This window comes from Aplysia californica, unplaced genomic scaffold, assembly GCF_000002075.1.
Source record: "Aplysia californica isolate F4 #8 unplaced genomic scaffold, AplCal3.0 scaffold00636, whole genome shotgun sequence".
Lineage (NCBI taxonomy): Eukaryota > Metazoa > Mollusca > Gastropoda > Aplysiida > Aplysiidae > Aplysia > Aplysia californica.
This window is the reverse complement of record NW_004797906.1, coordinates 416,678-439,406: the sequence shown is the minus strand read 5'-3', so window position 1 is coordinate 439,406 and position 22,729 is coordinate 416,678. Positions and strand designations below refer to the sequence as shown.

General features: G+C 39.2%; 2 protein-coding genes across 2 annotated transcripts in view; both read right to left on the bottom strand.

Moving 5' to 3' along the window:
- Window positions 1–2,587, bottom strand: part of LOC118477194 — a gene marked incomplete at its 3' end in the record, with an annotated part of 6,767 nt that extends 4,180 nt beyond the window's left edge. The window contains 2 exon segments of the mRNA XM_035972274.1: window positions 1,613–1,754; window positions 2,457–2,587. Coding sequence (XP_035828167.1) covers window positions 1,613–1,754; window positions 2,457–2,546 — 232 coding nt within the window.
- An 882-nt stretch (window positions 2,588–3,469) lies between these two features.
- Window positions 3,470–22,729, bottom strand: part of LOC101857516 — a 20,609-nt gene continuing 1,349 nt past the window's right edge. The window contains exons 2-9 of the mRNA XM_035972273.1: window positions 21,047–21,245; window positions 19,835–20,591; window positions 17,285–17,407; window positions 13,911–14,135; window positions 11,543–11,623; window positions 9,905–10,031; window positions 6,747–6,939; window positions 3,470–4,132 (exon numbers count right to left, since the gene is read on the bottom strand). Of these exons, the coding sequence (XP_035828166.1) occupies window positions 3,956–4,132; window positions 6,747–6,939; window positions 9,905–10,031; window positions 11,543–11,623; window positions 13,911–14,135; window positions 17,285–17,407; window positions 19,835–20,591; window positions 21,047–21,235 (1,872 nt within the window). The 5' untranslated portion in view covers window positions 21,236–21,245 and the 3' untranslated portion in view covers window positions 3,470–3,955. The remainder of the gene's footprint in view (window positions 4,133–6,746; window positions 6,940–9,904; window positions 10,032–11,542; window positions 11,624–13,910; window positions 14,136–17,284; window positions 17,408–19,834; window positions 20,592–21,046; window positions 21,246–22,729) is intronic.

Genomic DNA, 22,729 nt, shown 5'->3' with positions numbered 1-22,729 from the left:
TGATGATGATGATGATGATGATGATGATGATGATGATGATGATGATGATGATGATGATGATGATGATGATGATGATGATGATGATGATGATGGCGATGATGATGGCGATGATGATGGCGATGATGGCGATGGCGATGGCGATGATGATGATAACGATGATAATCATCTACACAGTATATTTTTATCAATTACATCATTGTCCATCATGTAGGAAATTAATGCTTTTGTTACTACAGTGCTCTTGTTGTTTTGTTGTTCGTTTGTTGTTGTTTGTTTTTTTGTTTTTTTTAGGGGGGGGTGGTTCTTTCTAAAATATGTTCCTAATAAAGCCCGAACACGCCGAAACTTAACGAGGTTTTTTTTTTTACAAAACCATAAAATTTCCAAAAGTCTCCCTTTTTTTAAAATACACCAGTGCTTCTAACAGCAAAATCCCAGAATGGAAGAAAAATTTGCGGGGGGTCCGAGTCCAGTTGCCCTGGTTGGGGATCTGGTTGGGGATCTGGTTGGGGATCTGGTTGGGGATCTGGTTGGGGATCTGTTGGGGATCCGGGGGCTGAAGAAAATTTGCAATTGACGAGCTAAAAGTTGGCCGTTCTGAGGCTGCTGTCACCTGAGTCCCACTCTCACTCTCTCCATCTTCTTGGAAGAGAATTATGACTACGAGTATGTTTCTTTGGCTTTACTCAAAAACGTGATTGGAAATCTTTGAAGTAAAAAAAATAATTATGGGGGAAAAATCGTTGGTCAGTCCGGGGAAGAAAAAAATAACCTTCCCCGAACTTGTATTACATGTATACCATAAAGGCCCTCCTTTTTGTTTTTCACTTCATACTCTGCAACTGGAAAGGAACTGCCCACCCTACCACAATATGCCGAAGGCCCAGGAAGTTGTCTCACTAACAAGGCAGTCCCCAATGTCCGGATCGGATGTGGGAACAACTTTACTTTTCTACTATGCAACACTGATGATGACAACGATCATGATTCATGATTTGCAAATGATGTACATGCACTTGTCTGTCTGTTTCTATGCAGTTATACGACTAATGAGTTTAATCGCTAAAAGATTGTTTATTTGTCAGTTTGAGTAAAGAGAAGCAAGTCCACTCAATAATAGTCATTTATTGCTGGAAAAAGTAAGATGGACGAACAGATACAGAGAAGAGAAAGTAAAGAAGTAGAACCTACCAGTGGCGCCCTCCAACCACCCACTCATTTTGTACAGAACTTACTAGGGAAGAAAATAGATCATCAGAAGTAACCACCTTTTCAACACAAGAAATGAAAAAACAAAACAGACAAAAACATAACATGAAACACAATAGAGAGCTTTACCATCACACCAAAGAAAGCAGAAACAGTAAATATGAAGAATACAGTGATTAGTTAGTTTGGTTCAACTTTAACCCGAGACTAAACAGAAATGGTTCCATTATGATTATGAAAGCAAAACAGCAGCTCATGAAAAACTTACAAACGAAGCAAAAACCAATCGCTTATCATAACGTTAAGATTCTTCCATACCCCATTTTGAAAAGCGATGTTTATGATGGATTCTTGCGCAGAGATGTGGAAATTTCTTTTAAAACCACAAACAAACAAAACCCACCAGTGTCCACACTGCGGTTGGAGCGGTTGCGGTGCTGGACGATCTCCCCGTTGCTGGACAGGTGGACGGACAGAAGCAGTGTCTCTCTCTGTGGCGGGAGTGTGGTGGGCAGGGTGGTGGGTGCCGGCTCATACGACGACTCCTGGGGAGGGATGGACGGTGTGCCAGTGAGAGACGGGGGGGGGGGGGGGGAATGGTGTGCCAGTGAGGGACAGGGTGAGGGGACGGAGAGGGGGGGGGGGCCATGAGGGATAGAGGGGGGGGGGGGGGTTGGGCCACACTACTCACTAATCTTTTAGATAATCTAACTTTTAGTTTTATTTTTCGTAAGAGTTTTGTGGCACTTACAATACAAATATTTTGTATTGCCTCCTTTGCCCCCTCCTCTGGGCTCCTGACTCTTTCTGCAGCCTTTCTACTGCTTCTCCTTGGCTCCTCCTTACTGCTGTCTTTCTGCCACACCCCTGATCTTCTGATAGGAAAGATCTACACCTAGCCTTCTCGGACGAGGGCGAAAAATCTCAGAGGTCCCGTGTGCAAGTTGCGCACGTTAAAAATCCCTTGGTGGTCTAAAATCGATAAGCGTAAGCTTTGGCCTCCACCAGGGTAAAATTCAAAATTTCCTACCAACTGATGTTTAATGTGTCCCGCTCGCTCCTATGACCTTATGCAGTCACAAGCGCCGCAAAACACTAACCATTTTTTTCAAACAAAACAACAACAAAAAATTATCTGTTAAAAATTATTTGTTAAAAATTATTTGTTAAAAATTATTAGTTATCATCATGACTATTGCACTAGAGACATTTCTCCCGTATGGTTCAAACAAGCTGAAACAACTGACCAGGTCAAACACGGCCTGAGTGTTCTCCCCTGCTGCTTGCCTCCCTTGAGTGGACGCCTGCGAGCGCGCGGCCTCCACCTGCTGACTCATCCTCACTCGCCTCTCTCGCTCTTTCTCTCGCTTCTCTCTTTGCTTCCTAGAAAATAAGCAAATTAAAAAATTTGAATTTTTTAAAACGTAAGCCAGAAGTTTCAGCTCAGTCTGTTAGAGACTAGATGTTACAGACTAAGATCAACAACCAAAAAATTTTAAGGTTAAAAAAAAAAATCAGACTGGAATCCAGTTTTTGTCATCTTCCTTTCTCTAAGTTCCACAATTATCAAATGAGGGGCATGCTGACAAATTGAGTTACTTCTTTGAGTCTAGCACAAAGGATACAGATTCATCAAAATTATCAAATGGATTTTTTACAGCTTACTAGATCTAGTAGGAAATAATTAAAAACATGTTAAAATTGAAGAAAATGGCATCAGCTGAAAATCTACACATTTGATCCACACGTTGATTTGCGGCCGATATGTCTACACATTTGATCCATATGTCGAATTGCGGCCGATATCTACACTCATAAATTCCAAGAAGTGACTAAATTTGTCAGCATGCCCACAAATATATTTAGTACTGACAAATATGTCGCTACGTTATTTGCCATCAATGCTTCCAGCAAACAGACCCTGCTGGGAACAAAATTGTCAGGCACGGTCAGGTCAGAGGAGCAGCATCTTGACCACAAAACTGACTGCAGAACGATAGGAACTAATCACTAAGCAAGGGTAAAGAGCAAAACGATTCAACTCTGTTGAATGACATTAACATTGAGAAGATATTAAAATTGTAAAACACATAGAGCATGATTTTTTGTGCCTTTATTCAACGTTTTTCAGAAAAATCCACATAGAAATGAGTTCTTTCATGGGCATGAAAGGTGTTCGGGCAAAAAACAAAAATGTGATAAAAATTCATAAACCTACGGAAAAATGCAAGTATCGTCACTTTGATTATTTTGACGAGAGCCTGATTCCACCACGCTGCCTCACATATATTATCTTATTTTGGAGGATACGGAAACTGAGATTTCCATTACATTTATTTCTTTTTTAAGACACAACAACAGCAAGTTTGACAAAGTTTATAGAAATATACATCAGTAAAATTCCAAAATTTTCAGCGTCTCGGGATAAGGTTGAAAACATAAATCGACCAATCAACAATGTGCATCCTCTCCAATGAAAGGCCTATAAAGACAGACCTCCTTAGCGATTTTTTGGTCAGAAATCCTGTCTACATAAACCACACTCATAGCATCAGCAGGGTCAGCATAGCCAACCAAAAGCAATATAAAGGGTTGTAAAGCACATAGAGAATGCTGCAAAATATGAATATACGTCGAAGTTATTTTTAACATTATCATTAAAAACAAAACTAAAAAGAAGGCCGACTTCCTTAAAACCAAACAGGACATTTCCAATTCAAACATTGTATTTAAAAAATGTTCCTCTTCACCTGGCTTCCTCCCTCTGTCTTTCCTTTTCTCTCTCCGCCTCCAGCTTCTCCATGCGAGCCTTGTTGTCTTCCTCCTCCCTCATCCTCCTCTCCTCTGACTCCTCCCCTTCCTCTCCAGGATCGGCCGAAGACGACTCGGGTCTCCTCGCCCACTTTTTGCTGACTGAATGCTCCTGGGAGGAAAAAACAAGGGGAATTTTGTTTGGGTTTTTTTTTTTTGGCTTTTTTTTGGGGGGGGAAGCACTTCCAGAACATTGTATCCCATTTAAACAAGTTCTAGAGGTGGAAAAGATCACCCAGAACAGAGACAGGTCACTATCTTAGAATTGACAAAGTTCTATGTGATATTTTGGCCTGTTTTTTTAGTTACTGAGACCATGAGATCACAAACTAAATGTTCTATCTGGTCTATCAAAATTGTACGGTTTTGCGGATATCATTATCAAAATATTGAAAAAATTGCATTAGAAAAAGCTTGACATGTGAAACTAAAATTTTTTCATGTCAAATTTCACCAAACTAGGTACTGAGCAGATACTATACTAATATGTGAGGCAGCGTGGTGGAAGCAGGCTCTCGTCAAAATAATCAAAGTGAAGAAACTTGCATTTTTTCACAGGTTTGTGAATTTTTATCAAATTTTTGGTTTTTGGGTCAACACCTTTCATGCTCATTAAAGAACTCATTTCTGCGAGGGTTGGACTGAAAAGCGTTAATTAAGGCACAAAAAAATGTAAATTTTCAGTTACCACGGACTCTTAATCTAAGGAAATAACTAACCTTTGGGGGCTAATTTCTCACTAATTTTAACTCTGAAACAAGGTGACCCCCACTTCCTTCATTTGCAAATATCTTGACTTGTATTCAAGATAAACGGATATTTTTTTCTTCCAAATAAAGAGAAGTAAAGAAGCATTAAGATGATACAATAACTCTACATGCCCAAATTTTGACGAGAGCCTGATTCCACTGCGCCGTGCCACATATATAACATTTATATAGCGCATTTCCAAAAAAGTGGCTCAATGCGCTTTACATTGGAATACCCATTTTTCAAAACCTTTCTTACTACTTCCTTTCTTCTCATGCTATATATATTCATGCACACACACACACATACACACACACACACACACACACACTCACACACACACACACAATTTTCATCCAGACATAGGAATAGAACAACTATAATTAAATATAACGTTAAAAGCTTATGAAGGATAGGCTTGTATGAACGGAAAATGTTTAAGATGTCTTCTGAAGCTATCAAGCGTTTTTATTTGTCTTAATTTCCTGGGTAATCTGTTCCACATAAATGGACCAAGATATGAGAAAGATCTCTCTCCATATGATTTGTATGATTTTACAGGTGTCACAAGTAGGGTGTTATCGTTTGATGATCTCAGATTTCTCCCTGGTTTATATATATACTGATAAGTTCTTGTAGATAAAAAGGAGCAGTTTTATTTACACATTTGAAACACATGACGCAGATTTTAAATATTATTCTTTCTTTTACAGGGAGCCAATGCAGTTCTTTTAATAATGGAGTGACATGGTCTCGTTTTTTAGATCTTGTTATCAGTCTAGCGGCATTGTTTTGAATTACTTGTAAACGATTCAAATATTTGTTGTTCAGACCTGCTAGGAGTGAGTTACAATAGTCTTCTCTAGATAGGATAAGAGCTGATAGAACTTTGTCATTCTAGGTCAGGGGGTGGGGAGCTCTTCTTGGTGGTGTGTACCCAGTATGAGGGTGACAGAGACGAGTGATGATGATACCCAGGCTGGTCGCGACAGACGAGGTCAAAGCAGCCCATCTCCTAAATGATCTCAATTGTGTCGATTCAGGTGCGTGCCTCTTGGTCTGTTTGTATGTGTGTATGTGTGTACGTGTGTATGTGTGTACGTGTGTGCGTGGATATGTGTGTACGTGGGTATCCCCTTTCGATGAAAGTTATGATCGGTGCATTAACATCAACTGCATATTATTGGTCTACTATATTTACATTCTACTGGAATAGAGCAATAATTCTTGAGAGAAAAGTGACACATGCGTTTCCTAGTTGCCAAATATATAATAGAAGCTTAGATTGATTCTGTATTCTGCTTTTGTGGTTGTACAGAAGCGTGTTGATTGTTCCCAGTAGCAAGAAAAAGAATTTGACAAAGGAGTCCAGAAAAGGCGATGATGGGCATCGAACGAAATGATCACAGTCGAATTTAGCACCAAGTAAAACAAAGAAAACATGAGGCTAGATCTATACGGGTCGCTCACTTAAAATAGTGCTCAGTATTGCACGACAATGCGCGATAGTATCGAATGGAAGTAAGACTTGAAATAAACAAACCTGGCGGATTTTCTCAAATTACAGAGACATAAGCGTCGGCCTACAAAAGCGATCGGTGAATTTTTAAAATTTAGCTTTTTGCAGCAAAACTGTCTCAAAACTGAAAAAAAAAAAAAGGGCGTCATGATCAGGAAGATATTTTAAAGAATATTTTGGCGAAAACCGCATGTCGATCGATGTAGCCATTTAAAAGCCTTTTGAATAGCAAAATGCGGCCACCACAAATAGATAATAGATTTTCGTATTTAAAACATATGCTCAGCGAGATTCAAACATAACGAAAAGATTTCAATGTCCCGCCATTTTAATTATGTACACTAGCAAAAGTACCCGTTCTACGAATGGAATAATAATGAAGAAGTATTCGGAAAGTTAAGAAGAGGAAAATGAGTAAGATGCTAGACTGTAATTTTAAACAATGAAAATCTCCAACCTGGAGGTTGATGACTCTCGGGGGTTTCTTGTACTCCTGCCGACCGTCTCCGCCTCCCACGGTTCTGGACGACGGTCTGAGAGTGGCGGCCGCCCCCTGCGTGGTGAGGTCCTGCTTGATCTTCTGCCGGGTGAGGCGCCAGTCGCAGCGCTCCACCATCTCTTCCTCCTCGTCACTTGAGCTCTCCTCCTCGCTGAGGAAAAAAGAGATGGAGACAAAGTTCGCTAGGATGTGACAATTTGTTCCCCGTACTATTGTTTCAGCTCTTGTGGGGATATTATTGTTGTGATTGTTGTGATTGTTGTGATTGTTGTGATTGTTGTGATCGTTGTTGCTGTTTCATCTTCGTCATTTTCTTCCTTTTTTTCTGCTTCTTCTGCTTCATTTTCTTTTCTTCTGCTTCATTTTCTTTTCTTCTTCTTATTTTCGTTCTTCTTCTTCTTCTTCTTCTTCTTCTTCTTCTTCTTCTTCTTCTTCTTCTTCTTCTTCTTCTTCTTTTTCTTCTTCTTCTTCTTTTTCTCCTCCTCCTTCATTCTTTTCCTCCAGCAGGCTATGCTGATATGCCAACAAACAAGAGCTTCATAAAGCCCTGTGTCTGGGTTTGTGAAAGTAAGTTTGGGTCGAAAATAAAACGGGAAAAAGTGGGATCCATTTTGTGTTTTTTTACGACTGCACATCATCACATTACACAGCATGACTCAAAACCTACTCACTCAGCAAAGGATGAACGACCACCACACACTAATAAACAAAGACAAAATACACATTACATGTCCACTCTTTAACCCCTTCACTGATGACCTATGACCTATATTCCTCGCCCTATGCTGACCTTGTTTCCAGGAATAGCACTTAAACGGGTGATCCTTTTAAAGTGCTTTTTACTTTGCGGTAATACATCAAAAACATAACAATGTCTATATCATTTTAAAGGGAAATGAATGAACCGCAATCATCATCAGCAAAAACTTCTTCGATTGCTTGATACGTCGAGAGCATACATCGTGAGTGATCAGCCATAGCTCGGAGCTAGAGTGAAACGCTAGACCTGTGAAGAGAGAGTGACTGTTCAGTGACGCTAAAATTCACGCTATTTCGGTTATTGTTGGTCTAACTAGGACAAACTAAAGCTTCTCTACTAACTCAGGAAGAAAACGGCTTTCAGGGGAGCCCACTCTCGATATTAAATTGCAATTACCGGCTGAGTAAAAAAACGAAACAAGATAGCGATATTGCCAAGCATACACTGTGCGTCTACAGCATATAGGAGGGCTCAATTTATGGACGTACACTGCACGCCGAGCAGCAGTAAAGCGGTTAACGACGCAACAGACACATGTGTCCGCCAACAGATCAAATGCATTGTTACGGCACATTTTGAACCATCATACACAAATAAAAGATACACGAATGTGTATATCCCATAGTATGCATGTTGCAGATTTCCTTTTTAAGTTTCAGATAACATGTAATTGAAAAACATATGTGAGGTATCGTGGTGAAATCAGGCGCTCGTCAAAATTATGAAATTGTAGAAACTGGCAATTTTCTGCCTGTTTGGTAATATTTATCTAATTTTTTTTTTTTGTCTTAACACCACTGTTGTCCAATTAAGAACACATTTCTGGCAGATTTTACCGACAGAGGTTGATTAAAAGCACTAAATAGTAAGTTTTCAGTTTCCACGGACCGTTCAAGCTATGGAAAATAACCAAACTTTGGTAGTCATTTTCTCGCTAATTCTACCTTTAAAACCAGGCAACCTCACCTTCTTCAATCTCAAATATCTTAATTTCTTTTCAAGATAAATGGGCATTTTTTTTTTCACCGATAGCAAGACAACTAAACAAGTCTTAAAATGACACGAACAACGCCACATGCAAAAAAATTGACGAGAGCCTGATTCCACTACGCCGTGACACATATATGGATAACAAAGTGGGGCCTAATACTTTTTTTTAAGTGTCCCAAAATAACGCAAACTTCAAGTGTTGCTGAAAGGCCGGAGCACGCATCTCCCAAGAGTTAATCACTACACGCCTGTGTCGTCTCACTGAATACACAGTACATATCACACACTATGCATATCCATCTCAAAGCCAAAATATTCATCACACACCAACAAACAAAACACTACACATTACACAATATTGCTGTCTCGGCTAAATATCCAACACACACTGATGCACATCAACACATAACACACAACACACAACACATCTGTCTTGCCATGACAGAATTCCCAGCACAAACTGACACGCTGCAACCAACAACAACACACTACTCATCTGTGCTATACACGCTGAGTTCTTAGCACACAGTGACACCATACAGCACAACACCCTACAACCAACAGCAACACACTACACATATACACCTCTGTTGTCTGGGCTACATTCCCAACCCACACTGACACGTTAACGATCAACAACAACACACTACACACCTACGTTGTCCTGGTTGAATTTCCAAGACACACAGCACATTACAACAACACACAACAAACAACACTTTACACGCAACAGCAGACAACACAGTACAACAACACACAACAAACAACACCTTGCACGTAACAGCAGACAACACAGTACAACAACACACAACAAACAACACCTTACACGCAACAGCAGACAACATAGTACAACAACACACAACAAACAACACCTTACACGCAACAGCAGACAACATAGCACAACACACAACAAACAACACCTTGCACGCAACAGCACACAACACAGTACAACAACACACAACAAACAACACCTTACACGCAACAGCAGACAACATAGCACAACACACAACAACACACTACAAACACGCTTCAATATGCTACACACCCCTGTCATCTCGGCTGACTTCCCAGCACATGCTAGTACATAACAACACACAGCAACACGCTACACACCCTTGCTGTCCTGGCTGACTTCCCAGCACACGCTAACACATAACAACACACTACACATCCTTGCTGTCGTGGTTGACTTCCCAGCACACGTTAACACATAACAACACACAGCAACACAGCAACACACTACACACCCTTGCAGTCCAGGCTGAATTCCCAGCACGCGTTGCACATAACAACACACTACATGCTGTCCTGGCTGAATTCCCAGCACACTCTAACACATAACAACACATAACAACACACTACACACCCTTGCTGTCCAGGTTGAATTCCCAACACGCGTTGCACACTCTCCAGCCCTTGGTGCTCCTCTTGTTTCTGTTTCTCAAACCCTCGCAGGTCAATGAACACGGTCGGTGGCTCCTTGTCTCGCTTCTCTGCAACCACAACCATTGGATTCAAATGGAGGAAGTGGAAGCCATTTTGTTTGAATAAGAAGAAGCTTTAGATTAAGTAGCGATTTTATGCCACTTACAACACCAGTAGGTAATAAAAGTGTCGAACATTAGAGAGACAGTCGAAAATTAGAGAGGAACTTACAACGAAAATAAGTAGGAGAGATAAGGATAAAAAGAATTTTGACAGTAAAGAAGGAATAAAACACACCAGAGTGCCGTACCCGCCAACCGCCACCAAAAAAAAAAGCAAAGCAACACAATAATGGATAAAAGTCAGATGGAAAGACAGAAATAACAGAGGGAAAAAAAGGAAAATGAAGTGTAAACCACGGTTATCACCAGAACAATAAGTACCTCCAAATTCTGTTATTTACCCTCAAAAGAGAAGGGTGAAACAGAGTACTTATTCTTTTCAACACCGCAAAAAAAAGTATTCTCACGAAAGTTTTTTTTATATAACTATAGACTTCAATTTACCAAGAACACACAAAAGGTTATAAAATTAAACAGCGAAGTTAATTTTACAGGAGAATTAAAACAAACTTATTTTATTTCATAACAAGCAGCCTGGTAGCCCATGGGTTGTTCGACTTCATTTCTAAAATTGTGGGAGCATTTCTAGTGAAAATTCAGACCTGTCTGTGACTGAGCATATGCATTTATTACTGATTCTTCAAATTAGAAAAATTGTTGATATTTTATGGGTAAACCAGTCTTACCACAAGACAAGATTTACGATGTGTGTATATATATTCTAAAATTGTGGGAGCATTTCTAGTCAAAATTCAGACCTGTCTTTGACTGAGCATATGCATTTATTACTGATTCTTCAAATTAGAGAAATTGCTGATATTTTATGGGGTAAGCCAGTCTTACCACAAGACAAGATTTACGATGTGTGTATATATATTCTAAAATTGTGGGAGCATTTCTAGTGAAAATTCAGACCTGTCTTTGACTGAGCATATGCATATATTATTGATTCGTCAAATTAGAAAAATTGTTGATATTTTATGGGTTAACTAGTCTTACTACAAGACAAGATTAACGATGTGTGTACATATATGCTACTAGCTGGGCCCCCTTTCGATGAAAGGGATGATCGGTGCTTTAATATAAGCTAAAAGTCATTGGCCTACTATATTTACACTCTACTGGAATGTGAAAATAAATATTGAGAGATGCAAAAAATTAGGTCTAGATCTATACTTTCAAAACAAAACGTGCCTCGCGAAATATCACTTCCGGATTTTCTAAAATTACAGAGACAGAAGCGTCGGCCTTCAAAAATGATTGGCGAAATAAAGAAATTTAGCTTTTTGCAGCAAAACTGTCTCAAAACTGAAAAAACCAAGGGCACCATGATCTGGAGAATATTTTAAAGAATTTTTTGGCGAAAACCGCATGTCGATCGATGCAGCCATTAAAAAGCCTTTTGAATAGCAAAATTAGGCCACCACAAATAGATAATAGAATATCAGCAGGCTTACCATGTTTCAGTCTGCCAAAGAGAATCTTGCTGGGACCCCCGGCGGTGGCCGTATTGGTGCCCGCGCTGGAAATGCTCGTTCCTATAGGATAGTAAAGGAGAACACAACAACGTTACAGAGCTGTGTACATCTGAACATCTCAAACATTCTCAGAAGCCAGGCACCGCTAATGTGACTTTTTCCTCCATTAATCACAAATAACCAGGAAAAAAAGGAGAATTTGTGCAAAATTTGGCTATTCCAATAAAGAGTTATTGAACTGAACAGATATCCGAACAGATAACTGAACAGAGAACTGAATAGATTGATGCTATTAGTTTGGCAATCAGCCTGATACAATCAATAAAAATGATGAGGAAAAGTATTGTGGTCAGGTCATTGTGATTATTTTTGTTGCATCTTAAAGTGGGTGTATTTTACTACAAGTCACCGTCTTCAATAAGAAAGTAATTAAAAACACAAAGGGTATTCAAGTAAAATTGCTAAAAAGATGTGAGCACTGTTATCAAAATGCCAGTAGTAATTTTAATAATGCACAGAAATACCATTATGATACATACCACTAAAAACAAAGAAATGAAGATACAAAAGAAAGGGTTTTTTTAATTTTTACCATCTAGTATAAGGCTACTCTCAGATTAAACATCAATGTGTATTGCTGTTTCGAATTGAATATACACATGTATCTATATATAACTCTAAAGGTCTTGAGATAAATTCCTGCATGTGGTTGCATGAGGCATCTGATGTGATCTATACATTATTGTCAGCTTTACTTTTCTTTTCATAATGAATTTTAGTGAAAGTAATATACAATTTAATTTCTACGTACACCTGCGTGTTTTTTTACGGTCCTATACAGCCGAGAAAAATTTCCCTCTTAGACAATAAAGTGTTATCTTATCTTCTCTTATCATATCTTCTCTTAACGTTATGTTTTTATCTTTTTCGGAAAACTGTAATTCTGCTTTTAATCAGACTGATTGTGACGCCAGTTATAAATGTGTCGCATTGCCGTGGAATCAGGTGCTGGTCAAATCTTACAGCTGGTTCATTTGTCTTGCTTTCAATGACAAAATACCCATCTATCAGGAGCAGAAGTCAAGACAGTTATACCTGAAGGAACAAGGAGTCGCCTGTTTGAGAGGTAAAATGGCCACCAAAGTTTGGTGACTTCCAAAGCTTAAGAGCCTTTAGAAAATGAAAAAGTACATTTTTCGTGCTTTTAATCAATGTTTTTCAGTAAAAATCCACACAGAAATGTGTTTTGAAACGGATGTAAAAAGTGCCGAATCAAAATTTTTTTAAGGATAAAAATTAAATTGCCATTTCAGCAGGGAAACGCTGGTTGCTTCCATTTTATTATTTTGACGAGCGCTTGATTTCACCATGATGCTTAACACATAACACAGTGCAAGAAAATGATCCCATCATGCAGTAGTCGAAACCATGACATCGGGTGATCATCCATGTCACTGGAAATATTCATAATCTTCAGACAGCCTGAATTATACGTATTCTGCAGTGTGTTGAATCATATCAGGGCAATAAAACATAAGTGCCTGATACATGAGCATTTTGTGGTTTACATGCAATGTTTCTGTACAATCTATTTCATTTAAATTTCCTTAATGCCCAGTCAAAAAAAGACATCCTTAAAAAATGATTTTTCAGAAAGGCCTAATAAGAACAGGTTTTGAATACACCTTTTCGTCAATACCAGTAGTTTCACAGTGTGTGTTAATAAGATCTCTGTTGGCGGGTGCTCTGGTGTGGTTTGCTCCTTCTTTCCTGTCAAACATCTATCATCCTTATCTCCCCTCCTTCTTTTTCGTGTTTGTTACTATCTTGTAACACCTCTAATCTTCGGCACTTATATGACCTTACTGTGTTGCAAATGCCATAAAACTCTTACTAAAACTAAAGTATAAAACTAATTGTTGAAAGTGTGATCTTACGATCATTCGTGTTATGTTTCGGTAATTAGTCGTGGATTCTTCATTTTTGTCATTCCAATAAAGTAGGAGAGATTACTCTCACTCGCTCCCTCCTTCCACATGCACAGCATGGTCATTGTCTGCTAATTTATCAGTACAGTATACAATCAAAGAGCCTGTTTTTGTTTCGTACCCTCATCATGGCAAGTCAAACGAGTACCCCACTCAACATTCATAAGATAACTGAACAGACTACCGAACAGATTACCGAACAGATTACTGAACAGATTACTGAATAGATAACTGAATAGAAAACTGAACAGATTACTGAACAGATTACTTTCGCGCAGGCATAAATTTCTCCCTGCGAGATGAATAAAAATTGTCATTGTCATTGTAAATATTATTTGACACGTCCACGTTTTCCTTACCTGGAGTCTGTGTGGAAAAATCCCCGGGCTCCGGCCCCTCTGTGTTCTGTGGCTGTCTTGGAGCTGCGTCGTCCTGCGACTGGTTACTGATGAGCCGAGGGTCCGTTTGTTCGATGACGGCACCTGTGCGAGGGTCAACGGCCTTGACCTTGTTGAGGTCAGTCCCGCTGTGGGTCATGGACAGATGGGCGAGCTTTTGGATGAGTGTCAGTTCCTCCGCTGCGTCTGTGTGGAGGATGGAGATTCAGAGTCAGAGTCTTATGATAATAATAATGATAATAATAATAATAACAACAAATAGCATTTGTATAGCGCATACCCCCCACTCAACAGCAAGCTCTATGCGCTTTACACAATATTATTACCCCAGCAGATCATAGAACACTCCGAAACATTCTCAACTTCCAGGGAAGCATACAGTGCAAGCAGCTGATTAAGCACTCAAACACTAACAAACTGACAAGATCTTTCGCTCGCTGTCTATAGCCAGGTACCCATTCCCACCTGGGTAAAGAGAGGAAAATTCGTGTAAAGAGCCTTTCCCAAGGACACAACGTCAGGCCCCTGACGGGATTCGAACCCACGACCTTATGGTTGCGAGTCCGAAAGCCTAACCACTAGGCCACCGACGCCACTTATCTTACGATCAAATCAATACAGTCACGCCAGTGTTGGAAAGCAGAACGCAACAATATCACATTGACTGTTTTGTGTAAGACTCCACCATTCATCATTTTGAAAAGAGACGTATGACAGAATCTAAAACGGGGGCTCTCGTGGCCTAGAGGTTAAGGTGTTGGCCTCTCATTCAATAGGTCCCGGGTTCGAATCCGGGTAGCGACCGAAATATGTTCTTCTCTAAAATTGTCTCCTTTCACCTCCTTTCCTGTTCTCTAGCAATGTTCTGTTGTCTGCTTTCATTTCCACTTTCTGCCCCCACCCCCTCACCTCCTTTGCCCCCTCCTCTGGGCTCCTGACTCTTTCTGCAGCCTTTCTACTGCTACTCCTTCGCTCCTCCTTACTGCTGTCTTTCTACCACACCCCTGATCTTCTGGTAGGAAAGATCTACACCTAGCCTTCTCGGACAAGGGCGAAAAATCTCAGAGGGCCCATGTGCAAGTTGCGCACGTTAAAGATCCCTTGGTGGTCTAAAATCGATAAGAATAGGATTCGGCCGCCACACGGGCAAAATTCAAAATTTCCTACCAACTGAAAATATTAGGTGTGTCCCGCGCGCTCATATGACCGTATGCAGTTGCGAGCGCCGTAAAACATTTTACAAAAACAAAAACAAACAGAATCTAACACTGAACACTCAATATACTAATAAAGCTAACTCCAATTTTTGGGCTCGAAAACTGAACGACATTTCTAAATTCTGATAACATAAAAAAAAGACAAAGTGCAATACACACCAGCAGTGGTTTCATAGCTTACAGCAATGATCATTTATTTTGTCATTATTTGTGCTTTTTTTCAGCACTCAAATAGAGCGTAGAGCTCGGGTCCAATTTCAACAAGCCCAGGACACACGCTAAAAAACTCCACACCCCAGAAGCAGGACAAAGGAGTGTACAAAATCTTTTAGTTTAGTTTTAGTAGAGGTTTTACGGCGCTCACAACAGCATAAGGTCATATGAGCGCCAGAAGATTAGAGGTGTTACAAGAGAGTAACAAACATAGAAAAGAAGAAGGGGAGATAAGGATGATAGACATTTGATTGGAAAGAAGGAGCAAACCACACCAGAGCACCCGCCAACCATCCATGTACAAAATCTGATTGTGCCATAGCCATAGATCTATAATGTGACTACTTTAACAAAAATAATAATAATAATAATAATAATAATAATCACCATCATCATCGTCATTATCATCATCATCACCATCACCAACATCATCATCATCATCATCATCATCATCATCATCATCATCATATACTAAAGGAGCTCAATCCAAATTTCGTAGACTGACACAGAGAAAGGGAACTCATTTAATAAATTTAATAAAAGACGAAAATACTTCTATACACCCTGCAATCTCTTCAATTCTATTTCAATGTTATTATACCATTACAGAAGAGGTATTATACTAGTCTGAATAATAGTGTTTGTGTGCCTAATAGCCTACCACATAGTTTGTCCAGACAGGAACACAGAAGGTAAACTGGAATAAACTGGTCGGCCAGTCAGGGCTATCGTAAAGCCTTACAAGCCTTTGTTTTTTAAATTTACAAAATAGAACTTGCATTTTAAACATACATTAACAAAAAGCAATCTAAAAAAAAAGCAAAAAGACAAAACAAAACTGTTTATAAACCTACCACAGTGGGATTTTGCAGATATTACCATCACTCTTTAAACTCTTTAACAAAAATTGTTCTTTTGAGACAATATTCATTCCAAACAACAACAAAATTTGATCGCTTCCTTTTTCAGCTATGATAACAATTCTTTTAAATGATTATCTTTATAGGCTGCTCTTAATGGCCCACATGGGCAAATAAGCTGTGGCTTATTGGCCCACATTGGCCATTTAATGCGTTGTTTTTCAATGTATTTCATACGTGGTGTTGTCCCAACTTGTTCTCTTTTATTTTTTTCTCACTTTATCCCTTCTTGTTAACGTTTTCCTGAAGCATTCCAATTTGAAGATGAGAGGACTTTCCGTTCTTTCTCTAGCTTTAATAGTTTTTGATTATTAAGATTAAATAAGAAATAATAAATACGGCTATTACTATTAGCATTCTGTGTCCTTAATAACACAAGTGAGTTTTTGTTATCTTTTGGGATCTTGCTGGTTTGAGAGTCATTCTATACTTCCTTAATATTATAGTATAAATTGACTTACTTTCATTTTAACTGAAAACTTAAAATGTCATGTCACTGGTGTAAAATAATAAATAATATTAACTTAAGCCTTAGAGAAGTATATAATTATAATACAAGACCGTAAAATAATTTCTCTGATATTTAATTGGGATTTTGCTGTAGTATTTTCATTTTTATCATTTGGGGATTTGTAGGGGGGGGTACTTGGGGGACCAAACACAGGGGAGATAACTCGCAATTTTGTGGGCAAATAATAAATGTTCCAGGGGAAATTTTATATGCCCCTGTGGGCCAATAAGCACTCCGATCTTTATAGTGTAGGAGCATTTTTAAGCTCCCATTGACACAATTCCGATCGTTAAGAGCAACCAAACGGCAGACACTTCTTACAAACTCACATAATTTGAAAAAAAACCCAGTTATCTCAACAAGCACAATTATTTGAGCTCATATGTTCTATTTCGCTGCTTTTACTTTAAATCGATACACATACGATATCCGAACTCAAAACCTCCAGCTGAACACACAACAAGTCTATCGTACCTTTCCCGTTGGTGTCGCCACCCCCACTATGAGACTGTGGGATCTGATTGGCCGTGGGCCGACCAACCAGCCTCAGGCTTGAGATGGGAATGTTCTCCTCGCTGGCAGCATGCAGCACGGAATCTGGGGACAAAGTCACATAGCGTTTTGACAGACAAGTTTAGTAGTAGTGGTAGTTAGTAGAGGTTTTACAGCGCTGGCAACTGCATAAGGTCATATGAGCGCCTGGAGATTAGAGGTGTTACAAGAGAGAAACAAACATAAAAAAGAAGAAGGGGAGATAAGGATGATAGATGTTTGATAGGAAAGAAGAAGCAAACCACACCAGAGCACCTGCCAGCCACCCACAGACAAGTTTAAGATAAGATACATCTTTATTGTCCAGACCCTGGCACATAGGTTTGGAGTTTCACAACGTATACACACACACACACACACACACACACACACACACACACACACACACACACACACACACACACACACACACACACACACACACACAAACATGCTCACACACGCATACGTACGTACATGCACACATCCATTCTCTTCCCTCACACACCCTCTCTTCCACACACATCTGTGCACATAACCATAAAAATACAACAGTATGCATGCACTCACAAACAGGCTCACAGTCACATGTATAATAGTAATATAAATGAACAGTAATTATAAAGATTAATAGTGTTAAGCTAGATATGTCCTCAGTATTTTGATGGTAACTCAATGGTATTCTGATGCATGCTTTAAAGGTCATAGGATTTCTTATAACAAGATAATTAAGATGGTAGAAGTTTAACAGATGATGTTAAGAAAAACCTTCTATATCTTTTTTTGTTGCAGATCAGAAGCCTAGGTCTTTTACTTCTGATTGATATTTTTATTTGAGAGAACAAGGGATGTCAATTGTCCAAAAACATAGAATTAATTTTTCTAGTGTAAGCGATAATGTATAATTCATCAAAGTAACAGAATATAGCTGTATAATTCATCGAATATAGCTGTTGAAATTTCGCATGCTTTCTACATTAATCGATTCAGTTTTTCTTTATCTCGTTGTGTTTATGTTCCCAGTCCAAGCTGTCAAACAGAAATCGATCACAATTTGTTTGAGTAACAAAAGCATTGACATAATAATGTTGGTAAATTTCTGCAAGGAAACAGCAAAAGAGACAGACTGATGTAAAAGAAGAAAAGGAAAGAACTTGGACGTATCCTAGTGGCATGCTACATCCATCCGCAAGTTACATTGCGTTTGACAGCGATGGACAAATTTGTTCATTAGAGTAATAAAAAACACATGGGCACACATGACGGTCAATGTCTGCAAAGGAAAAAAGAATGAGAGATAGACTGAAATAAAGGAGGGAAAGAGAAGAAGTTGAACCTTCCAGCTGCAACCTTCATCCACCCGCAAATGTGAAGTGTAACTGACAGAGTTAGTAGTTTTAGTAGAGGTTTTATGGTGCTCGCAACTGCATAAGGTCATATGAGCGCCAGAAGATTAGAGGTGTTACAAGAGAATAACAAACATAAAAAAGAAGAAGGGGAGATAAGGACGATAGATGTTTGATAGGAAAGAAGAAGCAAACCACACCAGACCAGAGCACCCGCCAACCACCAACGAACTGACAGATAGATAGTACAAATACCATAGATAAATAAGATTAGCTTTATCTAAATAGGAAGAAGTTAGTTGACTGATCAGCAGATTATGGCCTGGGAACACAAAGACGGAATGCTTGGCAGAAGGCCTAAATGTGCAATAGATGGACACAGTTAAAAACGCTGTTTTAGTTGTAGTAAAAGTTTTACGGCAGTTGCAACACAAATATGTCATTATGCGCAGATTAGAGGCCGTATTAGAAAATAATCTACAAAGAAAAAAAAAAGGAGAGAAACGAATGATGGACGTTTGATAGGAAAGAATGAGCAAACCACACCAGGGCATCCGCCAACCACCCACAATTGAGCGTGTAACTGAGACAGTTGTTCTAGAACAGCTTACATTTACAGAGCTCATGCCAGATAGACAGAGAAACTTAGACACAGAACAAGGACATAGGTGACCCTAGGAAAGAAATAAAAGAGCCAGATAACAACTCAGTCGAAAAAAAAATAATCAAAGGCTCCCTGGAATTTACAAATGAAAGAATTTAATAATAATAATAATAATAATAATAATAATAATAATAATAATAATAATAATAATAATAATAATAATAATAAAAATAAAAATAATAATAATAATAATAATGAAGATCATTTCTATAGCGCACACTCCCGTGTAAACATAGCTCTTGGAGCTTTACATAAATGCAAGTATGAACAATATTCAAGCACGTGCACACAAACACACACACACACACACAAACACACACACACACACTCACTCATGCACATATAACTGTCATTACACGTACACATGTGCATTCACATGCATACCAAACACACTTGAGTTTTCAAGGCTATAAACCCATTTGGCCTGGTCCTCTTAAACAATCTAATAGTGTTGATAGGGGTGTTAACCCATACTTTACTCACCTAAGTCGACTTCTTCAAAAAATCTCAAGGACAACATGGTGGGCTCTCTCGGCGCAAACTTTGAAGCAATTTCAGAATCTTTACTGCGGTTCTGTTGTGCCAGTAACCTTCTCCTTTCTTTGGGGTCAACGTTCGCCATATCGTCTTGCAGCCTTTGGTTGAACAGTTTGACTGTGGGAGGGGCGTCATCTTGCTGACCTACTTCCTGTTCATCTGTTTCTATCGTCACTTGAGTAGGATCGACGGGACCTTCACATGCTTGGGTGGAGGTTGAAACGGTCGATCGGTTTTGCTGACCAAAGTGGCCATCGGTAGATGTGGATGTGCCTGTAGAGCTTGCGGTGAGAGACTGTCGGATATTGGTCAGATGACCGAGAAGCTGAGAGCGACGAAGATCGTCCAGCTCATGCCTCTCCTCCGCCCGTTGATACTCCTCCATTTTGTCCGACATCCTCCGCCACTCGACAATTTCATCATCCGAAGGAAACGAAGACTTTTCCAAAAACGCAGCAAGGTCATTATCATACATATCATCTCCCTCATCATCTGCTTTGAGTTCGTTTTCATCTTCAGAGTTATTTTTAATGCCGTTGACACGGGACGAGGAAACTGTCCCCTCGACAGTTCTGCCAACCAGAGGAGAGTCCCCACCACTGAGGGAGGTGTCTAAATCTTTGTCGTCGTCAAAGGCACCACTCAGCTCACCCATTTTCAGCTGTTGGTGGAAGAAAATTGGTTCATCGTTGTCCGATGATATCTGGCAGGGCAAAAAGAAGAAAGTAGCAAAGTACATGAAGTTGGTTCAGGCAAGTGATAAAAGTTTGTGATTATGGAAGGGTTTTTTTTGCACTCTGACAAAAGAATTCAAATGAAAAAAATAGGAAATTAGAACTCCTTCCAAGTACATAGTTCATTGAACAGATCATTCAAAAAATATAGCTCGATACCTTTATAAACTCATTTTTGATGCAGACCTATCTATACTGTAAACTTCTCCAGGATATGTAAAAGATCATAATACCAAAATAAATAAACACAATAGTTGACAGAAAAATGTCATCATGTAAAACTATAAAATAGTAACAGTAAAAAAATCATAAATGACTAATTTTCTGGAGCTTCACGTGCATGATTACAGAAAAAAAGTTACTAAACACAATTTTTATAACAAAAGTCAAAGAAAGAAAAGTAACACATAATCTTTCAACGCACATCTGAAGAGTCAAAGTCGATGGTGGGCAGGTTTTTCTGAACCTCGGAGAAGATCAGGTCAATCTGAGGCTTGAGAATGTTGACGGTGGCTGGCATGCCATCCACATCAGTGGTCACTCCACACGACCGGGGGCTGGAAGAGCCCATGGCTTGACCCTCCCTCTGACCATCCCCCTCTTTACAATCCATTGTGGGACTCCTGGCAACAAGAAATGAATACAATCAATAAGTAAAAACAAGTACATCCAGCCTGCAAGCAGGATACAAAATCCATCTCCAATGAAACAGCTTTTCAACAAGCATAAAAGAAAACTATATTTTACATTCATTTTGAATTTAAATTAAACGCCATGAATATAACAAAAATCCGTCAGGGTCAGTCCAGCCGTATGGAGGGGGCAAAACAACTTGATAAGATTTTTTAAGGTCTGGGAGTTGGGATAAAAATTACTATTAGGTGCTATTTTCCAAATAAGGAATCATGCAGTTTCAAAATAGGCAAACTTGTGTTCAATCTGAATTCTCAGTTTCGATTTATAATGTCTTGGCCTAAATTCTTCACTTCATCTGTCCATCTGCCACACCATTATTCAACCCCTGAAAGTTTTAGCAGTCACACGATGCTGATGTTTTGGCCCTTGCTGTAATTGGCATCTTAATCACTGTTGAAGAAACGTCTTCTGCACCAAAATCTGTTGGCCTACAACATCAAAATAATGTACCAAGTGATGGATTGGAATCCACGGGGTAAGAGATCAAGAGGAAGGCAACATATGGAACCTGGAGAAGAGTCACAGAAAATGAAGGACAAAAGTGGAAAGATATGGCAAAATGTCAAGAAGCTGTCCCAAGAAACAGAAGAAAAAAAAGCATTTGTCTGTGGCTTATGCCCTGACCCAGGGTAAGAAAGGCAATGATAAATATGTGAGGTATGCTGACAAAATGAGTTACTCTCGGATTCCAGCCTTATGGAAATTAATACATCAATTTGATAGGTGAAGTTTGTACAATTTGTGAGCATGGAATAGTAAAAGACACAGTAAACTTGAACCAAATGGCATTAATTGAACATCTATAAATCTGACCCCCAGTGTCGATTTTCAGCCGATATCTCCATTCTGGGATCGTGAGAAGTAACCCATTTTGTCAGCACGTCTCACATATACAAATGTCATATATTTGAAAGACGCTGTGCACAGATGAAATTTACATAAAATGTAATTAATATAACAGAAGATCAAGGCCAAGGAAACCATAAATTATGAAATTCCAGGAATGCAACACTGTTTAATAAGTCATCCCACTGACTTGAGCATTTTTTTTTCTTTCTTTTGATCAATATTTTCACAGCTGAGAAATATGCAACCCAAACATGACTGGTCAAATCTCAGCACAGACCACAGACCTTGCAGGCAATGTTTGTCTAGCCTGGCTTAAGACTGCCTGTTAGAGCAGCAGGGGTAGCTGGACAGGTGCCAAACAAATCCAGTTCCAATCATTCACCTGAGTCCCTTGCATAGATCTAGTAGGCTACTAGTTCTGCCTGTGTGGTCCTTGCATGCTGATTGTGTATTTCTGCATTATCATTTCAGTTTGTGCCTACGGTGATAAAATCTCTCTCTCTCTCTCTCTCTCTCTCTCTCTCTCTCTCTCTCTCTTTCTCTCTCTCTCTCTCTCGATCTC